We start from the raw sequence: 24,642 nt of genomic DNA, 5'->3' as shown, positions 1-24,642 counted from the left end.
GCTGCCACAGCAAAAATATGTGATACATGAATAATGCAGAGGTGAGTCACACTAGCAACCACCACAATTAAACAGGAGAGGATGATGCCAAACAATGTAGTGGGACCAGAGCATCCCCCTTACAAGGCAAGGCTGAGAGAGCTGGGACTCTTTCGCCTGGAGAAGAGAAGGCAGAGGGGAGACCTTATTAATGCCTATAAGTATCTAAAGGGTGGGAACAAGGATGTTCTTAACATCCCTGGCCGGGTACAACTCTATCTATGCTTTGACCTTCCTTACCCAATCCCTTGCTTCTCTGACTTGTCTGTGCTCCCCCCAGGACACCTGTCCCTGCTTCCACTCTCTGTATATACCTTGTCTTTACATGTAACCATGTCCAGAAGCTCCTTGCTCATCCATACAGGCCTCCTGGCTGTCCTGCCTGCCTTTCTTCTTCACTGGGACAGAGCTCCTGGGCATGGAGGAAGGGATACTTTAATACAGACCAGCTTCCCTGGGCTCCCTTTTCCTCCAGGGTTTTGTGCCACAGTACCCTGCCAAGCAGATCCTTTAAGAGACCAAAATCTGCTCTCTTGAAGTGGAGAGTAGTGAGCTTGCTTCATTCCTTCCTTGCTGCCCTAATGATCCTGAACTCAACCATGTCATGGTCACTCAAGCCTAGTCTCCCATTAAGTTTTACATCATCAACCAGCCCATCCCTGTTGGTGAGAACATGGTTCAGCACAGCACCTTTTCGTGTTGGTTCCTCTACCATTTGGGGGAGGAAGTTGTCACCAAAGCACTCCAGGAACTTCCTGGATGGCTGGTGCTTTGCTGTATTGTCCCTCCAGCAGATACTGGGGTAACCAGATATCTATGTAACCAAGGCCCTCACAAAAGAAGGGCTCGTCCGGGATTTGAACCCGGGACCTCTCGCACCCTAAGCGAGAATCATACCCCTAGACCAACGAGCCAATTACATTAATGTTTCAGATTAATTACTCAGATTAATATTGTAAATTACTGCGTGTGGCAAAACCCTAATAGCGCTCTGGGTGGGATCCTCTACCAGGAATGTTCACCTGCCACCAGGTCAAGTTGCTGGCTTGTCACTTTTCAGTTAGCGTGCACCTTTCAGGATGCCTAATTGAAGCTATTTCCTAACTAGGACCACTCTTGACTACTACATCCTCCATTCTTCAACTAACTCCACTCCAAAAGCTCTCCTAGCTTCGCCCTTTCCAAACTCTTCTTCCTTTCCAATGTCCTCCCACACATCTGACCCACAATTCTTCCAACTTTGTACTCCTCAGATCCCTCCTACGTGAACCATCACGTACATATGAGCCCCCCCACCTCATTCTGTTTTTCCTAAAAAGAAGGGAACTGCTCCTTCAGCCCTGCTGGTAGGCACTGCTGTTATTGCTACTTCCCTCTACCTTTTGTGTATCAGTCAGCTAAAAACAACAACAAACCACAACAAAAAACTGAAACTAAACACACAGACAAGAAATAGCCCAGCGGAACTTTTAAAACCAGAAATGTAAAACATACCCAGGACAAATAAGATCAACACTTATGTGCTGTTTTCCCCAACTCACCTTTTATTTTTCTCCTTTATAATAGCTTGTCCTCTGTATTTATTGCTCTGTTTTTAGAAGACATCAAATCAAAACACTGTAAATCAGTTTTCTGTTCTTCAGTTTCTGGAAATGAAACAAAGGTTTGTTAGGTTTTCTATAGGAGAGGCAAATGCAGAACAAGTTATTTTGATTGCCTAATATGCTTACCAACAAATTGCTCATGGTAGGAGCTCCTGTTTTTTAAAAGAACTGCATATACTTAGCTTCTTGCTTTTTTTTTTTTTCTTAAAAAAACCCAAACAAAACCACTCCGAATAAATTACAGCCTGTATCTCAAACACAGCATCAAAAGCTTCAGCCTCCACACTGCAGTGGGACATTTGCTGTGCCTGCCCACTTCCCAAAGTTGTTTTTTTTTTTGAGAAAATAATAATCAACTCCATAGGAAACTGTCGCATTTTATACTTCTTTTGGTTTGGAAAGCAGCTCTTATACACAGGACCATTACAAAATATTCCAGCCTTTCAGATTCACCTTTTTCTGCAAGCAAGTGGCTCAGAGGCCTACCATGTATCATGACCAATATCCACAGGACTTCAGCCCTCTGTGTCTGTAAAAAATACTTGCAAGAATATCTAGAGTAATTCATTTTAATAAGGGAAGAAAAAAAAAGCAAAGCACAAAACCAAGTAGAGAAAAAAACCTGAAAACCTTCTACAGCATTTCTTCCCATAGCTACATAAAGATGATATCCTAGTTTAGCAAGAAAGAGAACAAAATAAAATACTACAGCTAAAAACTACCTGAATCACTCTCTTACCCCAGTTGTCTGGCTCCTCACTTACCATATCAGTTTAAGACCTGGCAGACATATTGTGAAAATTAATTCAGAACATTTAGAATCCATAAATGCAAAAACCACCACATAAACCAGACATGCTCAATCCATGCAACAGAAGCAAAACCACCCCACCCCAGAACCACGTTTTTTCACACTGAGATAAAAAAATGTAACCTAAACTGCCAATTTTTTTTCCAACAATCTACCTTTTTAAGACTTAGTATTTTAATAATAAATGACTAAGCACTGTAAGGTTTTTAAAAAGTGTTTTCACTTTAATGGGTTTAGTTAATAACATAATGAATGGTACAAAACTGTTCTTTTTCACATTTCCATACATTGTGTTACGGACCACCTGAAAATCTGGACTAAGAAAGCATAAAGTGTCTCTTAGTTAGCCCTAGCTCCATTTTTGCCCTACATAGAGGAGACACGCAGAAAAAACATGCATTTGTTAACAATGACATGTTATTATTAGCTGAAACAATAAGATATGGCAGAATGTGCATTGTGTAATGCACAGATATGTAAGAGTGTCAGGGAGACCAAATGTCAAGTGTTGGCAACAAAGTAAGAAATGGTTCATGACACGTTGACATTTTGTGACCATAGTTTTAGCTTTTCTGTTTTAAATAGTAGTAAATATTTAAATAACATTTAAAATATATTTCCCTATGGAAACCATTTACTTGGAAGACAGCCTGTAAGATTTCACTTTGTAAAAAGTAGTATTTCATTTTGACAATATATGAATACAATACATGTCATAGAACTTCAAAGACCCTTAAGTTCTTATCCATTTTCAGATACAGTTTTTCAATCCAATTTTGTCTCTGATTTTTTTGCTAGCAAAACTTTGGAAGTAGCATCTCAAAGAAAACCTGTCTTTAAGAGAAACACTGTATTACAATAAAAACAAACCCAGTATAAAGGGGGATGCCATACTAAAGGAAAAAATAGCAGAATTAAACCTCAAATAATTGATCATGCAATTGGTTTAATTTCTGTTTTGCTAATTCATAGCCTAAGGAGGGTTTTGTTCCTTCCTAGTGCATCTTCTCTTGCAGTCAAATGAGTGCCCAATTTCCCCTGTCAGATATTAAGGGATGAAGAACTCACTGTTACTTCAAGAAAAAAAACAACCGAGGTGTGGGTGCAGAATTATCTAAAATGCAATGAAACAAAGTATTTGTGCAAAAAATTTGAACATTTACTTTTTTCCTAAGTTTGCTTCAGTATAAAAAACCTCTTCAATCCCACTAGCAAAGCTTTATTTTGATTTATGATCCCTCAATGCACTTGAGAATTCCATGGTTTTACTTACTCTAATTTGGTAAATTAATAATCCAGCCACCATTTTTGCAGCCCAGGACAAAGATGGAAGGTCCATTATATTCATCTTTAACAGTCTGGGGTAGTTACTTTTACTCAGGACAGGTTTTTTCCTGTCTTATACAGGCACAGTGCTTGTTCAACTGGCCTTGGGAACAAAACAGCCAAAAATAAGCCAGGTCACCTTCTATGGCAGTGCAGAGCATCCTGGCCAGTTTTTTTGTTGTTTGGGTTTTTTAAATGGTTGTTGCTAAAGTTACCTTCTTTTTAAATAGGGACAAGCTACTCCAAATGCCTCTCGTTTCTGTTTTCAAGCTTCTAAGGACTTGGATTGAAACAAGTAGCTTCCTAATGCTACTTCTAGATTCAAAAATCTAGAGTAAGGATACAGTAGCAGTATAGAAATAATTTAGAAAGTGGAGAGACCTCTGTCAATTAGTTGCTTTGTGGCCATATCAGGAAGGAATATATGAGACACAAAGTCTGATGAGTTCTTCACTATACCATCAGGGAGCCAAGGTTATTGTTCCTTCAGTCTGCATTCTCCTCATTTTTAAAACTACAGATGAGGAATTCCCAGCCTGTGCTGTGCATATCACTGCAATGTGACAGCAGAACTCTGCCTGGGCAAGCACCTAACTCTCATGAATGTTCAAACACTGCCAACCACCCCCACCAAGAGGGGAATACACTAATTTGGGAAGCCCCAGTATCCATCAGAGTATCCCAGGCACATCTCTACTATATCTCCAGTGTGCATATTTACATTAAAATAGTTTTAGCTGGTTGCTACCAATGTTGGCAACTTTGCCATTTTGTTTCACCATATAAACTCTAGCTCCTACCAGACTCAACACGGTATGACCATAACAATAGCAACTCTTCAGCCCTGTGCATACCCTTCTTTTCATGGTGAAAAGGAATTAGCTTCATGATTGCTTCAACTATCTGTACATTTTTCCTAAACAAAACCCCATCTTGCTCTCCTTGGTTATAGTAGACATAGCAGTAGCACAACACATCTATCAACATGACAGTGACCTTCCTTTTAAAAGCAAAACCACTCTATGAAGAGGCTTTAAAAAAGGCAAGGACACGTGCCCATTTCTGTTCACTGTAGTCTGCATACAAATTCTAAAGGAGAATTATTGCTTTTAGAAGATGAAAAGCTTTGGAAATATGGTAAAAATCCTACAAGGTTCTATAACTAATCAGCTACAACTCTGTACATACTTTAATATTCAAACCTCTACTTGATTATTCAAGATCAAATAAATTCATTTTCACATCTATTCATTAAACTCTTTATAGTTCTAAGGTCTAATGAATATTTAACGACTAAATAGGATCAGGGGAAAAAAGGGGAAAAAAAGGTCACGTGGCAATTAACTTTATTTAATTTGGCCAATGAATAGAGAACCCTGCTTTCTTGGCTGAAATTAAGGCACTAAGTGGCAGTGAAAGGATAAAGGAATGAATCTTTTTTTTTTCCTATATTATCTGAAAAAAGACCAACATGATTTCTTTTTTTAGGACGCCAGTAGAGTACATACCATATTCTGAATGACTCAGTAAGGCATTCTGTTGGCAAATTTAAAGAAAATGTTCTCCTGATTAGAGCCCATTACATTCATTGTCTGAGTGTGACTCGTGGCACTACCAACTGTTAACAAACCGGAGGGGGGGGGGGGAGAAAAAAAGAAGCTACAAAGATGTCTGAAGACTTGAAAGGCACCAAAAAGAGAACAGCTCTGCAACTGCCAGTTCTACAAACAATTATGTAAGCTGTGTTTAACACTGCATATAGTCTATTCAATCATCAATCTTTGTTGACGAAGATAAAGTGAAGTAGCTTTTCATTTAAACTCTCGGTTAATCAAGTGCTAGTTTAGTAAGAAATTTATTTTCACGTATCAGAAAATAATTGCAGTGTCTAACACAACTACACTTAAATCAAAACTAGTCTAGTATGCATTATTCTGGTTAACACTGAAGCAAACCTGTATAAACAAAAGGGTTACCTCAAGATATATAGTTTACAATATGAAATCAACATATAAATGAATAAGATTTACTGAAAACAATGGAAAGTGTATTACAAAGATACATGAAACAATTTTAACCACAATATTTTCTCTGTGAAAAATACAACTATTAGTGAGATAAAATGTACAATTGAATTTTTTTTTCCAAAAGAAAAAAAACACAACATAGTATAAAGGAAAATATTTTTTTTTTTCTTCAAAACAGGGAAAATAGTTAAGGTCATTGTCTTTTCATTACAATATAATTTGACACAAAAAGCAGTCATAGGATTGCACCAACTCCATGTTCAGTCTCCCGAACATGACAATAGTAAAAGGAGTCCATAAAGCATAATGACATTTCTGGATTTTATGATGGCAACACACGTATGCAGAAACTGATATTACTCCGGCTCTGTTCACAAAATGTATAAAACTCTAAATTTGGTGGCCAGACATGCAAAAATGAGTTCAGCCCAACACTGACTTTTCTGTCGCTTAGTCAGGGATGGAAAAATCTGTAGTATTTTAAGTGTTGTTACCTCTTCAGCAATAAAGAAAAAGTATATGTAGTGCATGCTTTATCACTTGTCAAAAACATTTCTGAAAATAAAACTAAGTTATCCAATAGTTTACAAAATAGAAAATAATTCTTCAGGTTAAAAAAGTGGTTAGGATTACGTTCAGTTCCATCTCCAAAGGACTGGTTTCCTTGGCAGCATCACTTTTCCTTTGCAAGAGCCAAGGCAAAAAGTTCCATCAAGAGAAACAAAAATGGCTACGGAGAAGAACGCAGTCTGGCATCGTAAAAGAAGTGAGAGCCTCTCTCTGAGCTTTCTGCTCCACCAGGTTAGTGCCATAGAAAAAGGTGAGATTTGGGACACATTTTCGTTATGAGCACTTCTGCTGGACACGATTCAAAAGTTCACCAAACTTTTCAAAAAGATCCTCCACCCATTTCATATTTTTCATGCAGAGCTGCACAATCTCTTCCTGTCCTAGATCTGCACTCTTCTTCTGAACAGAAGAAATCTATTTAAAAAAAAAAAAAAAAAGACAAGGAAGGGGAAGAGAGAAAGAAATGCAATACACATGTACATGTTAGGCTGCCAGCAGTTCAGAATTTTCATTTTTATAATACTCTGCACTTAAATACAAACCTTCTTTAGAATAAAACCTTCAGCTTTAAAAATACGGGAAAATGCCCCCCAAGATGCATTTCTCAGCAACTGAGACAGAGCTCAGCTCTCGTATTTCTGCTACCTGCAATACTTCCACCAAGGATTAAAAAAAAATATATATTAAAAAAAAATATAAAATTGGGCACTCTACGACAAAAAGCAGCTTCTGGATCTGAGGAGTTACCCAAAATAAACAAAACAGATTTTATTGGTGTGTGTGACAGTGAGGAAGACATACTATCCTGAGGGAAACTGACTTCACACACATACCTTGTAAGCTTCAAGTCCAAATATTCTAGGCAGCAGTGCCTATTAGGGGCAACATACGTGCTCAGCACATCCTTTTCTTTGCCATAAAGAATTAAGAATAAAAGGAGGCCGTAATCCATACTCCTTTACCAAGAGGTAGCAGTGCCTCTAGCTGGACTTAATTACCTCAATAAATTCCCTCAATGAATGTAAAAGAATCTCAAAGAACAATACTTACCTCTTCTTTACATGTTAGATAGATGTGATATTTGTAATGATGGAGTGAGTGATACAAAGAATACAACTGTATTTTTTCTGGATCTACTGTAAACTCCTGCAAAAAGAACAGTTGTTTTAGGTAAATTCATGCTATTTTCCAAGACAGAGATACAAAAGGCATTTTCTGCTGTAAACAAATATGTTTTCAGAAATTGAGTACTTCATTCTAATAATTGCTTTGACATATTTTGGTATACTGTAATTTATATTACATCACATTTATCTGTCATGTCCACTTTCCCTACCATGTTATTTTGTCAAAACAAGGTTTAAGAACACTCGGAGTCCTCCTGAATACACTGCAAGTCTAGAGCAGTGAAGACACCCCCCTTCTCAAGAACTACTGCAAGAATTAACAAGCTTAACTGTGTTTCTATCTGATGGGTGTAATTGCAAAAAGGCATAGTTTGTGCTTCAGAAGAGCTGATTCTATGCTTATATTACTTTGGCAATAAATGTGAGGGTGGGTCGTGTTTACAGTTCCATTTGTCTAGCCACTGTTTAGTGCTGGGAGGTAAGTTACTGTGAGTCAGTACCTAGCAAAATCAGTTATAGTGTTCTCTAGTAATACTGTGAAAAGAAACAATGCTAAAGTGTTAAGATTTACCACGAGTTTTTAACACTTTCTTTCTTTTTTTTTTTTTTTTGAAGATGAACAGCTTTGTTCTGTCTTTGGAAACGAGGAAAGGAGCAACAAAGAACTACATTTTTTTTAAAGCGTTACCTGAAATTTACAGTATTAACTTTTCACTTTTGAGCTAGATATTTTGCAGCAAGTATAAGAAGCTGTTACCACTAGGAGCTAGCTACACAGTGATTTTGCCACAATTGCAACGTTGAAGGCAACATGTTGCTGCTTCTGCAACAGTTCAGGAACCTGACTCCTATGTAGAAATGGGCCTGAAGTTCAGTCCTTGCTCTGGTGGTGACAGAAGCAGAGCAGGCTCTAGCAGGGCTCTGCTGCTGGGCATGTTACAGCAACAGCAGAGCTCACCTCTGCCCTCCCCATCCAGCCCCTGGCAGCTGCCTGCAGGAGGGAAGCAGCACATCACTGCTTCATCCTCTGCCACCTGGGGTAGTTGCTACAGACAGCTTCCTGTACACATAGAAAGGATTAGAGCATTTGGGTCTAAATATAGAACTTAAATAGGGGAATAATTTTCAAATTACTTCTTGTATTTTGTCTCCCTACGGGAATATAACTACATTTCACAGATGAGTTAAAACAATTATTTAAAATACCACTTTAAAGGTTGTTTTTTAAGATTTTCTTGTTACAGACAAAGCACCTCACTCAACGAAGACATTGTATTTTGATAAATCTACCAAAAAACCTAAACACAAAGCAGTCTTTTATATAAATGTGGTGATGGTGTCAGATGGTGGCAGAAATAAACCTGCTGAACTCACCTGTGCTAATTTAGTGGTCGATTTAGAAGCCCTCAGTGTTTTCTTATTGTAAGCTTTGCCATTCATTTTGATCTTAGACACAGAAACTCCTCCACTTTTTGTCTTAGAATCCCGAGTGATCACTGTCAGTTCAGGAAAGTTTTCCAAAGCATTCTTGAAACAGAGCACATAAAGAAAAAGGATGACAAAAAAATTCAAGAAGGGCCAGACCCCAAAGAGTGCTGATAAATTGGCCGTTTTTCTTTGAAAAGTTAGAGTGCAGCCTCTTCTAAAACAATTTATTATTCCACAAAGATCTGATACAGTTTAAAAGCATGACTATCTGCTCTTGACTGCTATAATTTTTCAAGATGAGAAGATGCTTTTATTGTATCTCAGATTCTCATCCGTGATTCTTACATTAGAAAGAGAGAAACAGGCTCCACAAGGCAAATTTAACCTTTTAAGATGCTTTCCATTCAATTTCTACCCCAAAAATCTCTAAAGCTGAGTGACCTGGAGATGCCCGAGTATTTAATGCTTAGTCAGGCACAGAAAGTCTGACAATTATAGCAGGGATGGAATGCCTAAATGTCTTCATAGGTTTTGTCCCAGCTTTTGCAAAACACAAATGAATTGCATCTTATCACATATGCAAGGTTGAAAGGCTTATGCACAACAAAGTACACAGCTGGTTCAGAAAAGCACACATTTTTAAGACAGGTTAAAACACGGCAGTGAACTGCACTTCTACCAGCTTCAGTTCTACACTATTTGCATGAGTAACCTTGAACACAACTTTGTTGTACACATACAACATTACATTAGCAGCTGCTTTGAAATAGTTCTGTTATGCTATATAATCTGGTCCTGAAAAAATGCATTTCAAGTTAAATGAAATATATGTGTCTTTTATTATATTCCAGTATAAGGGAAAAAAACAAGGCATACAGAAAAATGTATCAACGCTGCAGCTTAAGGACCTGATTTGGACTAGAATTCAACAACCTCCCCTGCCCGTCATTTCTTAGCACTATATACACTTCAGCTGCTTTTTGCTTTATGAAAAAATCCTCTCAGTAAAAAGCTATAAAATGTACTGTGCAGAGATTGTTGCTTAGTAGTAGCAGCAACCTCAGCTAGCTAGCCCGTCTGCACACAATTCACTGCAATGCTTTCCAACTGGAACAGCAACTTCAACAGGTTTAAATTATTTAGTTTTTCTATCCACTGTAATAGCCTTCATGATGACAACCAACCATTTCACTTTTATCCAAAATATTGACCCAAGGATAGCATAAGCTATACCTTCACACCAGAATGCAAACATAAAAGGCTTTTTATTTCACAGTTTACATCAAAAGCAGATCTCTTCCTTACATCCTTAACCCCATTCTTGCAGACCATACTGTGAAATACAAGCTTAAGCTAATTTTAGATATGGTACATAATCTGCTTCTAAGTGAATACACAGCAAAACTATTATATGAGTTATGAAATCCAACTGAATAAGCAGCTGTAACTACATGTTAGTATTACAGATGATTATATTAGGTTTTTTTCCCGTTAAACTGGGAGAAAAAGATACTTCTTACTTTGTGTGTCCTGTGAATATAACCAGAATTCTACAAATTCATATCCTACCCTAATGTGGCTTATCTTCTCTGCATAGATATGTCTAAAAGAAGCAGCAATATAAATTACTATTTACACAAACTCTTACTATGAGAGAAAAACAAAAATGGAGGATTTTACATGCTACCTCTCTGAGGCTCTCTGTGTATGGTTTGAAAATACACAGCCCTCCCCATGCCTTTCCACTGTAAGAAGCAAGCCACAGGAAATTCTTTTCAGGCAGGTACAACTTGTACAGTTCTTGGGAAAACTGCATAACTAACAATAAAAAAGTTCAAGAATCCTGTGAATTAAAGCTGTTCCACTGGTTGATGATGTTCTCATCCCTGAAAAAGGTCACTTGGTGTCCCGTAAGACCTACCAGGAGTGGGGCTGGGGGGGAAGAAAGATCCTTTAAAGATTTCATTATGAAAAAGCAGAAGTTTCAAGTCTGCTGTTCTTTCCCTTCTCACCTAGCTCTCAAAACCAAGCATACAGCATTATAAAGAAACAACTAATTCTTCAATTGCTTCTGTAGTGTGGACATAAGGGGACAGGAGAAAGACAGCTGAAAGAGTGAATTTGGTCTGATGGTGTTTATAGACAGGTCTGCTTTAATGTTGTTTGTCTCAAAACTCTTGAAGGAAGAAATAATCAGTCTGATTATAGACATCAACAACTAATTCTCAGACAGGAGTGAAAATAACCTTAATTCACTTTACCTGCCCTTTTGAAATCTGCATTGTTGCTTGGAGGGTGGGTGGGAACAGTAGGAAATGCAGTGACTGTCCTCCTGTTTACCCTCTCTACTGACATGGTATGGCTGCTCTCTTCCCTGCCCAAATCCAGACCTGTTTTTATTACCATGTCAAAGTTGCTGTAATATGGGCTTGTTACCCCCACCTTCCCCAGTCTTCCATGCTGAAGATACATGAAAGAGCACACAAACAAGTTGTTCTTGAGTCCATCTGTCCTGGTTTTACACTACTCTGTTCATGTTCTCTACTTCAAGTTCAGGCATCTGCTCCACAACACAGCTGTTTCATGTAAAAGTTTAAGATCTTTAGGCAAAACAATCACTTAACCAAAAGCTCCAGAAGGACAGCAAACAAATTTTCTTTTGGCAAAGCTGAGAAGCTGAAAAGAAAAAATGCTTACAAGCGAACCCAAAAGCTTGGGGAGTAAAACTAGAACTTCACCTTTGCAGGATAATCTCCATCACAAATGTTCTCCAAATGCCACATACAAGCATTGAATTTAGAGCATCTCTTTCAAATCCATACTCACTTCTCCTACAGATTTGCCTTCTGGGTTTTAAGTTGTGCTTGCATGATATGCATTCTGTAACTTACTTATTTCTTTTAAAACTCAGAATTTAAAAGAGAATACCTTGAATGTGTGATCCAAGCGTAATTTGGAAAGCAGCCTTTTCCTATTGTCATTCAGCATTCCATCAATTTTTCTCATGTGAGGTAAAAGCAGCTCATCTAAAAGACACATAAAACACCCATAGCAGTTGGTTATTGAGAGACACAGTAATGAGCCTCCTATTCAAACTATACTTCTACCCATGAACACAACACGAAGAAGTAAAAAGTAATGCAATTTGCAATTCAGTTAATTTCAAACATGAAATAAAAATATTTTTTGGATTATCCTGCTAAACTGGTCTAGAGATTGTGCAGTTTAATCACAGACTGCAATCCTGTTCCTTCTCTGACTTTTCTTTGTTAAATGGAAACAATTAAGATAGAGCAATGCAGAGCATAAATCTTGGAGACAATTTTCAAACCATTTCCTAGATAGTCCTCTTCTGTGCAACACCACTGGCAGTTTTATGAAGACAAATATGTGGTTTTGAAATCTGCTATTTCATATTACAAGAGATGACCCTGTTAGCATTTGTAACAAAAAAAATATTGAGGAAAGTGCTTATTGATAGGAGTTATCTGATAAACCACTGTAAACTGCACAATGTACATCTGAACACAGGCATATGGCCATGAATGAAAACTTCCAGCTCAGTATGGAGTCTTTTATTTATAAAATCAATTCCTCTGCTTTTAGGGGGATTATTGACATAATGCACAGGTATGACACCTTGAGGTTAAGTGTGCACTGATGCACAACCAGAGCAAACCAGGAAATGATAGCCTAGAAAACAGGTTTTTTTTATATATATACACATAAATAGAATATACTCCACACAACAGTCTGTAACTAAATAATAAATGAACTGCTTGCTCTTTCAGGACCTTTATTTTGATACATGAATGTTTTGCTAGATTTTGAGAAATAGAACAGCTTTGACCTGTATCCTGGAGTCCATTACAGTATATAAGTCCAGACATTTTCTCTGCAAAGCAAAATATACCATCATCTTTGATCAGAATTTTAAGTTTTGAAATTTGAAAAGCAGAATTTTTAATAGTAGCAAGAATCAGAACTACTTATAAGGGTATTTCTTCATATAATAAACACCCACTTTGAAGAATGTAATTTGAAGTAAATGTTTGCTAAGATTTTAAAAGATAGCACCAGCAGGAAGAAAGAGCTCAGTTGTGACATTCACAGCACAAGCCTAATGTTACAGAGCAGACAAAACAGTATTTCAAAATTACTTTGATTATTCAAAGTGATTTGTGTGAAGTGTTCTTCAGATGTGGGTATGTAGCTGAAAGTTCAGTGGGGTTTCTTTTTGTTTTTATTTAAAAAAAACCAATACTTGCCTTATTAATAACTTTGCAATCAAATAAAAATGTACAAATGTTAAACATACTGTACCATTGCTCTTTTCCAAGGCTTGCATGGTGTCTGGATCCAAGGCAATGCTAACAAGCAACTCCATGTAGCTCTTAAAAGTCTCTTTCATAGCTCTTGTGTTCAAAAAGCGAGTAACAAGGGGAGCTGGAGGTACAAGCTCTGAAAATAATCAGAATATATGGGGGTTTTTTTCCCTTCAGTATCCTGCAAGTATATGTTTTTCAAAACTCAAGTATTTCTTAAAACACAAGTGACCTCTGCTGGTATCCCTAGAGATTAAACCTCAATACAATCAGAAATCCTCAAACTACTTTCACACCAAAACCAGGTACAAATACCAAATCTGGTGCAAAAGGTACTAGTAACTATCATTATTTAGATTATCATACTTTAGGGAACCTAAACATTTTCCTATAATTGTAGGTGAAAGTCTAAAGAAAAGGGATAACAACTCAGCCAAGCAAAGTGCTGTAAGTGCAGGTTTCACATCAAGGCAAGTACCTCCTAATACTTCAAAACTCAAAGAGGTCCAACAGAAAAACCTTCAAAAGCACTAAAAGCCACTTAGGAGCCTGCATATCATCAAAGTCAACCCCATCTAATTGTGCAGCTCTCAAAAAACATGTAAACCAATTTTTATCAGAAAAGCAACGTAGGCATATTTGTATTTATTCTGAGGAAGCTTTGATTTTTTTCACAGACAGATTTAAAACACACCCATGGAGCAGTCATCAATACTAGTAAGGACTTGAGTTTTTTACAGGCTCCATGTATGGTACCACTAAATTGCAGTAATTGAGCTAGCAAGGCTGCTAAGCTTTCTCAGATATCCACATTTCTACGGGTGACTACCATCACATGTACACATACCATTTGTACACATTAACAGTTAATTGGGTAAGCTTGCTTGAAAAATATTATTTTAAAGGTGCTGCTGCAGCAGAGGCATTGTTCCAGTACTCCAACCCTAGCTCATCTATAGCTAGTGACTGAGACCAACACGTTTTGGAAATGCACCAATAGAAAGCACAGGTACTGCTTAGCTGAACTTCAAACATACAGGAAATAAACCAAAAAACCTGCAGAATACACCACCCATCTGCTACCACGGGGACCCTCTATAAACTTAGTACACTTCAAGAATTCCTTTCTGTTGTAGAGAATTACTGCAAATGTCATAATGCTCCAAGACATGGGGAATGTCTTAAAAGCAAACCCAGTGGGCAGGCTGCACTTGAGCAGCTGGCAGTTAGACAAGCAATGAAGCAGCCAAAAAGTCAACTGCTTTTTTCTCCTTGGGTTTTGAAAACACTACGGTAACATCTGAATTCTGCCCACATATGCATGCAGACAGGCATTGCAGGAATGTTATTTTAGACATGACATGGCATTGCAATGAAAAATTTATTTAGAATTCAATTCTTGAGATGTATTTGAAAATCAAATCAGCTCCTTCTCCTGCAACTGTACTTATCTTAGAAAAGAAGTAATATAAATACCTTTATCTAACTGATAAACTACATTTGTAGTAACTTCAGTTGCAGCCATTTACTCATACACAAACAAGTAAAAAGGTTTAGGAAATAAATTTTGTGTGGTACTGTCACATTTTAGAGTTTTTTCCTGAGGCTAGTAAAGAAAAATTTCAAGCTTGAGCAACAAATTTGTATAATGCCATCTTCAGTTAAGTTCAAACAGGCCTAGATGTTAACAATAATAATCACTGACCATCCTCATCACTCTGGGCCTCTGGTGAAGAATCAGACTGGGAAGACGAAAATTCTTCTTTCCACTTTTTCCTTTTCTTTGGTGGTGGTTCAGCCTTGACCTTTGGCTGTTTAGCTTTGGGTTTCACAGAAGAGACTTTTGTTGCCGTCGGTTTTGGTGTTGGTGGATCAGGGGTTTTGTTGTTGCTACTACTAGGTTTGCAGTGAGTAGTCCTGCAATGTTATGAAGACCATCTTTATGAAATTAGCACACGTTTTGCCATTAATAAAATCTAAACTTACTTAACAAAAATGTATTCCCCACGGACTATGTATACTTATTTCATTGTCACATATAACTAGGAATTAGGCTGTACATGCCATACTACTAAACTTCTTACATAACACTTAACAAGTACTCTCAACTATCTATGATTGAATACCATTCCACAATTTTGTAACTAGAAACAGGCATTGAAATTTTAAATTGCCCAATGTTAGTGGAATTTATGAGCTTTAGGAGATTTGAGTTAATATTAAAATTGATTATCTAATAAAAAAAACAAATCAGACTTGAACAAATACTAGTAAGCAATGAGATTGACTGACAAAGTGAATTTGGAATGTTATATCCACATGAAGATGGGAAAGAGTATCATCCAGGAAAAAAAATGCAGGATCTTGAGGACTGGAATAAGAAACTAGACAATTCCTCTTATTTCTCTCTCCACCACTCGAAATAGGAAAACAAAGAGGAAACTTAATATCATAAATACAAAATGATGACCAATAATGCTCTACAGTTTTCAAAGCAAGGTGGGGAACACACTTCTGGGAAGTGTCAGATAAAATGTTGTTTTGGTTTTTTTTGTCCAAATTGAAAAGTTCAAATGGGAAAGCAGTGAAATACACAGTAGAAACATAGTATCTTCTGGAACACTGAGAATGATACCAGTCATCTGTCAGGGATAAAGATTTTAACTAGGTGGATGGTAGAGTGGTAGATGTGGTTTATCTCGATTTCAGTAAAGCATCTGACACTGTCTCCCACAGCATCCTTGTAGATAAGTTGATCAAGTATGGGCTTGGTGATCAGGCAGTGAGGTGGATCAAGAACTGGTTGAAAGGAAGAAGTCAGAGAGTTGTAGTCAATGGGACAGAATCTAGTTGGAGGTTTTGTGACTAGCGGAGTCCCTCAGGGGTCGGTACTGGGACCGGTGTTGTTCAATATTTTCATCAACGACCCGGATGAGGGAACAGAGTGTGCCCTCAGCAAGTTTGATGATGACACTAAACTGGAAGGAGTGGCTGACACACCAGAAGGCTGTGCTGCCATTCAACGAGACCTAGACAGGCTGGAGAGTTGGGCAGGGAGAAACTTGATGAAATTCAACATGGGCAAGTGTAGATTCTTGCATCTGGGGAAGAACAACCCCATTTACCAGTACAGGCTGGGGGCTGACCTGCTGGAGAGCAGTGTAGGAGAAAGGGACCTGGGAGTCCTGGTGGGCAGGAGGATGACCATGAGCCAGCAGTGTGCCCTTGTGGCCAAGAAGGCCAACGGCATCCTGGGGTGCATTAGAAAGGGTGTGGTTAGTAGGTCAAGAGAGGTTCTTCTCCCCCTCTATTCTGCCTTGGTGAGGCCACATCTGGAATATTGTGTCTAGTTCTGGGCCCCTCAGTTCCAGAAGGACAGGGAACTTGAAAGAGTCCAGTGCAGAGCCACAAAGATGATTAAGGGAGTGGAACATCTTCCTTATGAGGAAAGGCTGAGGGAGCTGGGTCTCTTTAGCTTGGAGAAGAGGAGACTGAGGGGTGACCTCATCAATGTTTACAAATATGTAAAGGTTGAGTGTCAGGACAATGGAGCCAGGCTTTATTCATTGATGACCAGTGATAGGACAAGGGGCAATGGATGCAAACTGGAGCATAGGAGGTGCCATGTAAGCATCAGTGCTTCCTGTGACAGTGACAGAGCACTGGAACAGGCTGCCCAGGGAGGCTGTGGAGTCTCCTTCGCTGGAGACATTCAAAACCTGCCTGGACAAGTTCCTGTGTGATGTACTCTAGGTGACCCTGCTCTGGCAGGGGGGTTGGATTAGATGATCTTTCGAGGTCCCTTCCAACCCCTAAGATTCTGTGATTCTGTGCTTCTGTGATTTCCAACCCAAATGGATGGATACAATATATACTGGAGAAGTGGAAAGCCTGCCTTAGACAAGGAAGTTGAAAGACCTTGATTAATCCAGTTTAGTGAAACAAAGACAGAGCTGGAATAAGACCGCTCTCCAGAAACACATCATGCAGTAAAAACCTCCAGGGAAAGACAGAAATAAAAGCCAAAAACAGTTCAGAGAGAAAAACATATGGATACAAGCTAATCACTATCACTTTGGCTACAAGACAGGATTGCTTCCAGACCACTGGAGCAACTGGTTCTGGAACAGTCTCCTGTAGCCCAAGAAAGAGCATCAAAATCCTAGCTAGTTTTAAACAGACCATGATCATGTTATAACATTGATTATCTGATGACATTGCTTTCTTTGAGAGCAAACTAGACTTAAAAGCCCAGTCACTTCTTGAAGAGCTCTGTGACTTTTTCATTGCTTTTTACTAACATCTGATAAAGAAAACATATCTGCATTAAATTACAGTTAATGAAAATGCATATAGAGATAAAACCTTCAGATAGGTGAATTTGTCAAAAGATAAAACAAGCCAGATATTAAAGCATGACAAAGTTGTACAATATAGATCCTGCATTTCTTTCCAAAAGCACAAAGGTCAACACAAAACACAACAGCAAAACCCTTAACAAGTGAATGACAGTGACAACCTCACCAGAAGGAAGGTGACAGAGGAAATATCAGAGAGAGCCAAAGTACCTGCATGAGAGGCACTTACAGTTCTAACATTTGGCAGGACCATTTGCAGTATATTTACTAGAATAACCAAAACCATGCTATGTTTGCCCTGCATTTTTATATGGCTCTCCAGAGTAACTAATTTGTTTGGGTTTTATTTATCCTTGTTGGTGGTTTAAAAGCAATACTACTGGAACTAGTTGATTTTAAAGCATGGATGTGAGTTACTTGGGATGACTCAAAATGATGAAGTTTTTTTGGGTAGGGCAAGGGGGTAGAGCAGGAGCAATAAGAAAAGTCTATTGTCCTCAGTTTGCAAGGATATGCAAAAGAAGGAAAAGCATCCCTGAAACAATCAACTTCAACAATTAACTGTTATTTTAAATTAACTTTCCAGGACTGATAAGAAAGCAGGGTAGTTCCACTATACTGGGATAGGATAGACATTAAATCAATCTGGAAAAACATACCTGACTTGCAAAGTCCATGGGACAGGAGAAAACAACACATAGAAAATAAAAATCATTACACCTGTAGGCTTCTATCCTTATGTTGAGTACAGAAAGACAGTGTGGAAAGCCCTCCCACCTCTAAAATAAATGATTACTGCAATCCCCAGATTCAAGGTAGGGAAGTCTTTTATATAGCAGTAATTTCTATCTCTTTTCTTAAAGCAAAGCACAGTTCTAGCTTCCAACTTAAAGCTGAATGAACACAATCCTGAGTTACAAGCTTTGTTTATTAAAATTGGTTTGTTCTTAATATGAAAACAATATGGCAAAATGAAAAACAAATTGCAATAAAATACCTTGCTGACTGTACAGGCTTGCTTCGTGGTTTTTTTGAACATACTCTGACATATTCCTTTTTATTTGAATTCTCAATGAACTTCACATACACTCGTTTGTACTTTGTTTTTGCATCCCCGAAATACCCAAGGTACTAAAAAGAAAATTAATACACGAACTGAATATTTTTACTTAACAAAAACACTTAACAATTAAAATTTGAACAATAAAGTTAATTTAAAAACAACCTGTTTACAAACAAAGGTGAGCCATCCTACAGCATTTATAATTTAAGAGAAATTCTCTAATGGATTTCCACACAATATTTAAAGTAAAAAAACAAGGCAAGAGCTACTTCAAATTTAATTTTCTCTCTTCATTTAATACTCTCCCTGTGTTATCTGAAAAGCATTATCTGCCTGGCAAAGGGCTGCCTGTTGAAACTGTATCCTATCTGTATCCTTCCTGTTGTGGAAAGCAGTTGGTGCACAAGCCTGCTTCCACTGACTTTATTATGGTTGTGAAAATTTGTTTCTTTGCACAGCCTGAATGATACCAAAGAATTGATGCTGGAAAGCAAAGATCTGCCTATCAATACATATAGTAAGAATTTTAGAGTACTAGGAAAAAGAAGCTTTCCCCCTCCTTGCTTGGTAAGAACAAATGTCAGAATCATATTTCATTTTGTTTCCTCAATTTCCTTTAAGGAAATCAGTTCCCACAAAGCTTCATAAAGAATTAAGACTCACACTGTTAGTAGCAGCAAACTCTCTCTGGCCATCTCGCACTTCAGGAACAAACTTTTGCAATAAAGCCTTCTGTACTTTCCAAATAGCTGGAGGCTCTTTTCCTGTTTGCAAAGCAACCTGTAAGAACATAACATTATTTGCTAAAAACTGCTTATTTTTCTCCTAAAACTGTGTTTGAGCATTATGCTTTTTAAGCAAGTTACCCAGGGATAAAATGGAAATAAGCAATTCGAAATTCCAAATCCATCTACAAATTTTGCTTTCACAGTGATGAAGTTGTGCCAACCAGCTCTGCCTGTGTTGTGATGCCTTCAACTGGTGTACATGCAAATGAGATACAGATTTCTATTTTTTTTTTTAAATAACATTTTCCCAAGATTTTATTATTTTCTCTATGAAATATTTTTTAAAACAAAAATGTGGGAATCACAGTAAGTACCAAAAAGCTCACAGGTCACTAGAAACTCTGTAGCAGAAGCCCAGACACACTATTGCATGATGCTTGTGCTAACATGAAAAGAAAACGTATGAATTAGTGAACCAGGCCTTACACTTTCAGTTCAACTTAACTGTAAAAAAAATGAGTTTGAGTTTCTTCTTCACATAGTTTAAGAAATAAACTATGCTAGAAACAAATCTGCAATTGTTAGCTTTAATGAGAAATCTCTATAAATCCTACACGCAAACTACTAACTCAAAACCCCTCTTTTTGGAAAACCTATAATCAAGTGTTGGTTCCTTTTTCATGACTGTTTAAATAACTAAAGAAATAAACACTACCAAGTTAAAATAAAAAATATGTCAAAACTTAATCAGTTTTGTAGCGACATGGAAATATTTTACACATGGTAACACTTCTTACGTGACAAAGATACATAAATTTAAAACTTAAGCTCAACAGGATGAACACAGACAAGTAATCAAAAGGATTAGAAATTAATGGTAAGAATATTGTTGGCTGTGATGACTACAAAAGGAAAGAAGAATTTAAAATAGAGAAGCAACAAAACCAAAACAAAACAAGAAATCAAAGACAACAAGGAACATTTCTACCAACTCCTGTGAAGAGCTGTTCTGGTTGCTTATGGAAGCCATTCCTTGTTGGAACAGGGAACAGAACCTCTTCCATAAAAGAAAAAAAGAACTTCAAGATTTTTTGCAGAATCTTCCACTTGAAAGCTTATTACTATCTTAAAAACAAACCAACCAACCCTAAATCTTTATTATGTATGTAGTATAAAACAGGTCATATACATACAAAACATATTAATAATCTGCACTACAAAGACACATTTAAGGTATCTAGGCAGCAGCCAGATAATATTAGAACAGAAGCAGAAAACTAATCTGCAGCCTTCCCCCTTTTGGTAGTTTGTTGAGACTAAATTAATATGCTGGATTTTTATTTATTTTTTTTTTTCCACAGGAAGTATTTTAATTACCTTTAGTGTCTCTATATCTTCAATCTTCACTACAAATTCATCACGTTCTCTGTACATGCCCTCTCCTCCACTGTCTGTATTCTCCTCATCAGTACCTCCTTCTATTGCAACAGTTGTCTGTATTTTTGCCAATTGGTCTGAAGTCACAGGATCCTGTTGAGCTGCTTTTAAGGGGTCAGCTGGAGTCACCTTCTCCTGCACATTGACTACAGGAGCAGCTGTCTGTGGAGATTCCTGCTTCATCACTCCAGTAGAGGCAGCAGAAGTAACAATTGTGCCTTTTTCAGCTTCTGAAGGGAAAAAAAAAATCAAATTTTAGTTGAATTATCAAGGATTAGCAACATAAAAAGGGAATTAGATTTACTGCTGTTATTTTGCATTATAATAATTATTAAAAACAAATATTCTAGGAAAAATACCTGTTTTAAGAGTTAAAATAGAGTATTATCTTGGCCACAAGCAAACCATAAAAAACACACACAATACTGTAGCTAGCTTATATGTTATATAGTTTATCTGTTTATATGAAACTGCTGCATCTGTTGCAGCTAGAAATAACAAAGATGAATGCTTTGGAAAACAATTTGACAGTTACAGACATGACCAACAGGAAATACTGTTGAACTTTGTGTGACTAAGCAAATACAACAGTAGAGGTTACAACACTGAATCCTGTTTCCAATCTGCTGCATGAAGTCTTCTAAAATTGGATTAAGGAAAGAGAAAGACAAATGTCATGGTTTGACTCAGGTCTGACAACAATGCTCTCAATCCCCTCCCACCCAAGGAAGGGAAGGAGAAAGAGAGACAGAGAGAGACTTGGATGGATTGAAAACTAAACTACACAGCTTTAAACACTAATGATATAAGAAAATATATATAATTATATACAAATACGTTCAGATATGTGCAAAAGCCTCTTGCCCAGCAACTCCCACAGCAACTCCTGATCTGGGAACAGTCCTGAAAAATTCCGGAGCTGCTGCTGGAAAAAGCAGACAGTGATGAGGGTCAGGAGAGCTCCAGCCTAAGGGTCCACGGTGATGGATGGACAGAGTCCTCCCCAGATGCTGGCCATGGACGGAAGAGAAGGGGAGAAGAAGCAGGAAGGAAGTTGTCTTCTGTGATCTCTGACTTTCCTCTGAGCTTATGTAGATACATGGAATGGAATATCTCTGGCCAATTTTGCTGTCTGTCTAACTCAGCCTCCTATGGGGGGTCATAGATCTCCCTGCAGTGTCTGAGCCAGCAGAGTGAAGGTGCAACCTTGAAGACCCAGCAGTTACAAAAACATTCCACTGTCTTATCACCTTTAGTTAGAACACACTGTGACTAGTTAAAAGAAAGCTTACTGAAGGAAAAAAAAAACAGCAAAAGGAAAATTGCCTTCATGCTGGCTCAAACCTGGATAACAAATTAAATGAAAATTTGCTGTATGACTTCTAGACATTTATCATTCACATCCTGTAATAATATAACAGAAATTTCCAGTTTAAAACTTTGGCAATATATTAACAATTGTTAATATTAACAGAGAAGAGCAATGATAATGGATTATCTAAGAGAATCATAGAATCACAGAACAGTCATAGTTGGAAAGGACCTCTGAGATCACAGAGTACAACCATCAACACAAAAAAACCCCAAACAAATCCCACCAAAACACAAAACAAAAAAAACCAAAAAATAAATCACCCAAGAAAACCCCCACACAACAAGACCCCAGACAAACACCACACCAAGAAACATCCACCAAAAAAACCTCACCCTACAGTCTCAGCCACTAGAGCATGACCTGAAGTGCCACATCTACATGTTTCTTTAATACCTCCAGGGATGGTGACTCCACCACCTCCTTGGGCAGGCTGTTCCAGTGCCTGACCACTCTTTCAGTAAAGAAATTCTTCCTAATATCCAATCTAAACCTCCCCTGAGACAACCTCAGACCACTTCCTCTGGTCCTGTCATTATTCACTTGGGAGAAGAGGCCAACACAACCTCCCTACAACCTCCTTTCAGGTAGCTGCAGAGGGCAGTGAGGTCTCTCCTCAGCCTCCTCTTCTCCAGACTAAACATCCCCAGTTTCCTCAGCTGCTCCTCATATGACTTGTTCTCTAGACCCTTCACCAGCTTGGTGGCTCTTCTCTGGACATGCTCCAGCACCTCAATGTCCTTTCTTGTAGTGAGGGGCCCAGAACTGAACACAGTACTTGAGGTGTGGCCTCACCAGTGCCCAGTACAGAGGCACAATCACCTCCCTACTCCTGTTGGTCACACTATTCCTGATGCAGGCCAGGATGCTATTGGCATTCTTGGCCAGCTAGGCACACTGCTGGCTCATGTTCATCTGGCTGTCCATCAGCACCCCAGGTCCTTCTCTGCTGGGCAGATCTCCAGCCACTCTTCCCCAAGCCTGTAGCATTGCCTGGGGTTATTCTGACTGAAATGCAGGACCCAACACTTGGCCTTATTGAACGTCATACAATTGGTCTTGGCCCATGGGTCCAGCCTGTCCAGGTCCCTCTGTAGAGCCTTCCTACTCTCAAGCAGATCAACACTCCCACCCAATTTGGTGTTGTCTGCAAACTTACTGAGGGTGCACTCTATCCCCTCATCCAGATCACTGATAGAGACACTGAACAAGACTGGCCCCAAAACTGACCCGAGGCACACCACTGGGGACTGGCCACCAACCTGATTTGACCCCATTTACCACAACTCTCTGGGCCCGGCCACCCAGCCAGTTTTTTACCCAGTGAAGAGTCCACTTGTCTATGCCATGATTTGCCAGCTTCTCCAGGAGATGCTGTGGGAGATGGTGTCAAAGGCCTTACCAAAGTCCAGGTAGACATAGTCCACAGCCTTCCCCTCATCCAAAAGGCGGGTCACATGGTCACAGAAAGAGATCAAGTTGGTCAAGCAAGCTGGTCAACCTCCCTTTCATAAACTCATACTGAGTTATTACTTTTCTCCTCTGTGCCCCAGAGGCCAAAGGAAACTCTCACCTTTCAAAATTATTACTCTTTACCACCTGAAAAATATTACAATAATTTTTAGATATTACTTTATACTCTTTTATACTTTAGTTTTTAACACTGACTTGCTCAGAGCTAAAAGAAATCAAGTTACATTAGCTATAGCATAATTACTAATATCACTTACAAAACTGTCTTCAAACTTGAGAAGATAACAATTTAACAGTTTTGCTACAGTCACTGTTATTAATTGACTTTTTTACTTGAAAAAAATAGAAAAAAGATAACAGGACATGTATTTTTATAAGTGATCCAAACCAAATTATTTGATACAAAAGCTAAATACCAGATACATAAAGATTTATGAAAGTAAGTCAGTAAAATTGGTAAGCCATGAAATAAGTTATTCTGGATATACGTGTGGCGTTTCTTTGTTCAGTGCAAGCTATGGCAGCTTTAACACAACTGAGCATTATTATTACTTTCCCAAGTACATTCACACATTCTTCAGAACAGCAGATAACTGTGCATATGCCATTTAATACTACTAACAAAAGACTGTTTTAATATTTGCCCTTCCATATCTATGTGTAAAACCAGACTAGAAAATCTACGTAACACCAGGAAATAGGAAAGAGCTAAACATCTTGTATGATGTACAATCCTGTATACAACAAAACAGGAATTCATTAAACTCATAATATAAATATTACAGCCTTATGAATAATAAAGAAGATACAATATTGTAAAATAATCGCAAATAAAACACTAGTGGAAATGCCCATCCAACAAAAAACCTCAAGTATTTCCTTAAGAAGTCAGACACAAAACATGGTTTATGAAAGTTAATAAAATTAAAGTCAAACTCTGGCATTGTCCACATT

The 24,642-nt window shown here is 38.1% G+C and overlaps 1 protein-coding gene and 1 non-coding gene across 3 annotated transcripts in view; both read right to left on the bottom strand.

Annotated features, from left to right (window-relative positions):
* Nucleotides 1-881: 881 nt before the first annotated feature.
* TRNAP-AGG (transfer RNA proline (anticodon AGG)) lies at nt 882-953 on the bottom strand. The gene has a single exon. It is a non-coding gene; the product is annotated as a tRNA-Pro (tRNA).
* Nucleotides 954-2,657: 1,704 nt separating this feature from the next.
* QSER1 (glutamine and serine rich 1) overlaps nt 2,658-24,642 on the bottom strand; it is a 49,153-nt gene continuing 27,168 nt past the window's right edge. For both annotated transcript variants that reach the window (XM_051620585.1, XM_051620586.1), the window contains 9 exons: nt 20,784-21,073; nt 19,342-19,458; nt 18,613-18,746; nt 14,963-15,174; nt 13,256-13,393; nt 11,861-11,958; nt 8,879-9,031; nt 7,428-7,523; nt 2,658-6,791 (listed from right to left, as the gene is read on the bottom strand). In XM_051620585.1, the coding sequence (XP_051476545.1) occupies nt 6,651-6,791; nt 7,428-7,523; nt 8,879-9,031; nt 11,861-11,958; nt 13,256-13,393; nt 14,963-15,174; nt 18,613-18,746; nt 19,342-19,458; nt 20,784-21,073 (1,379 nt within the window). In that variant the 3' untranslated portion in view covers nt 2,658-6,650. The remainder of the gene's footprint in view (nt 6,792-7,427; nt 7,524-8,878; nt 9,032-11,860; nt 11,959-13,255; nt 13,394-14,962; nt 15,175-18,612; nt 18,747-19,341; nt 19,459-20,783; nt 21,074-24,642) is intronic.

Source organism: Apus apus, chromosome 5 (genome assembly GCF_020740795.1).
Source record: "Apus apus isolate bApuApu2 chromosome 5, bApuApu2.pri.cur, whole genome shotgun sequence".
Lineage (NCBI taxonomy): Eukaryota > Metazoa > Chordata > Aves > Apodiformes > Apodidae > Apus > Apus apus.
This window is presented reverse-complemented; position numbering and strand designations above follow the sequence as displayed.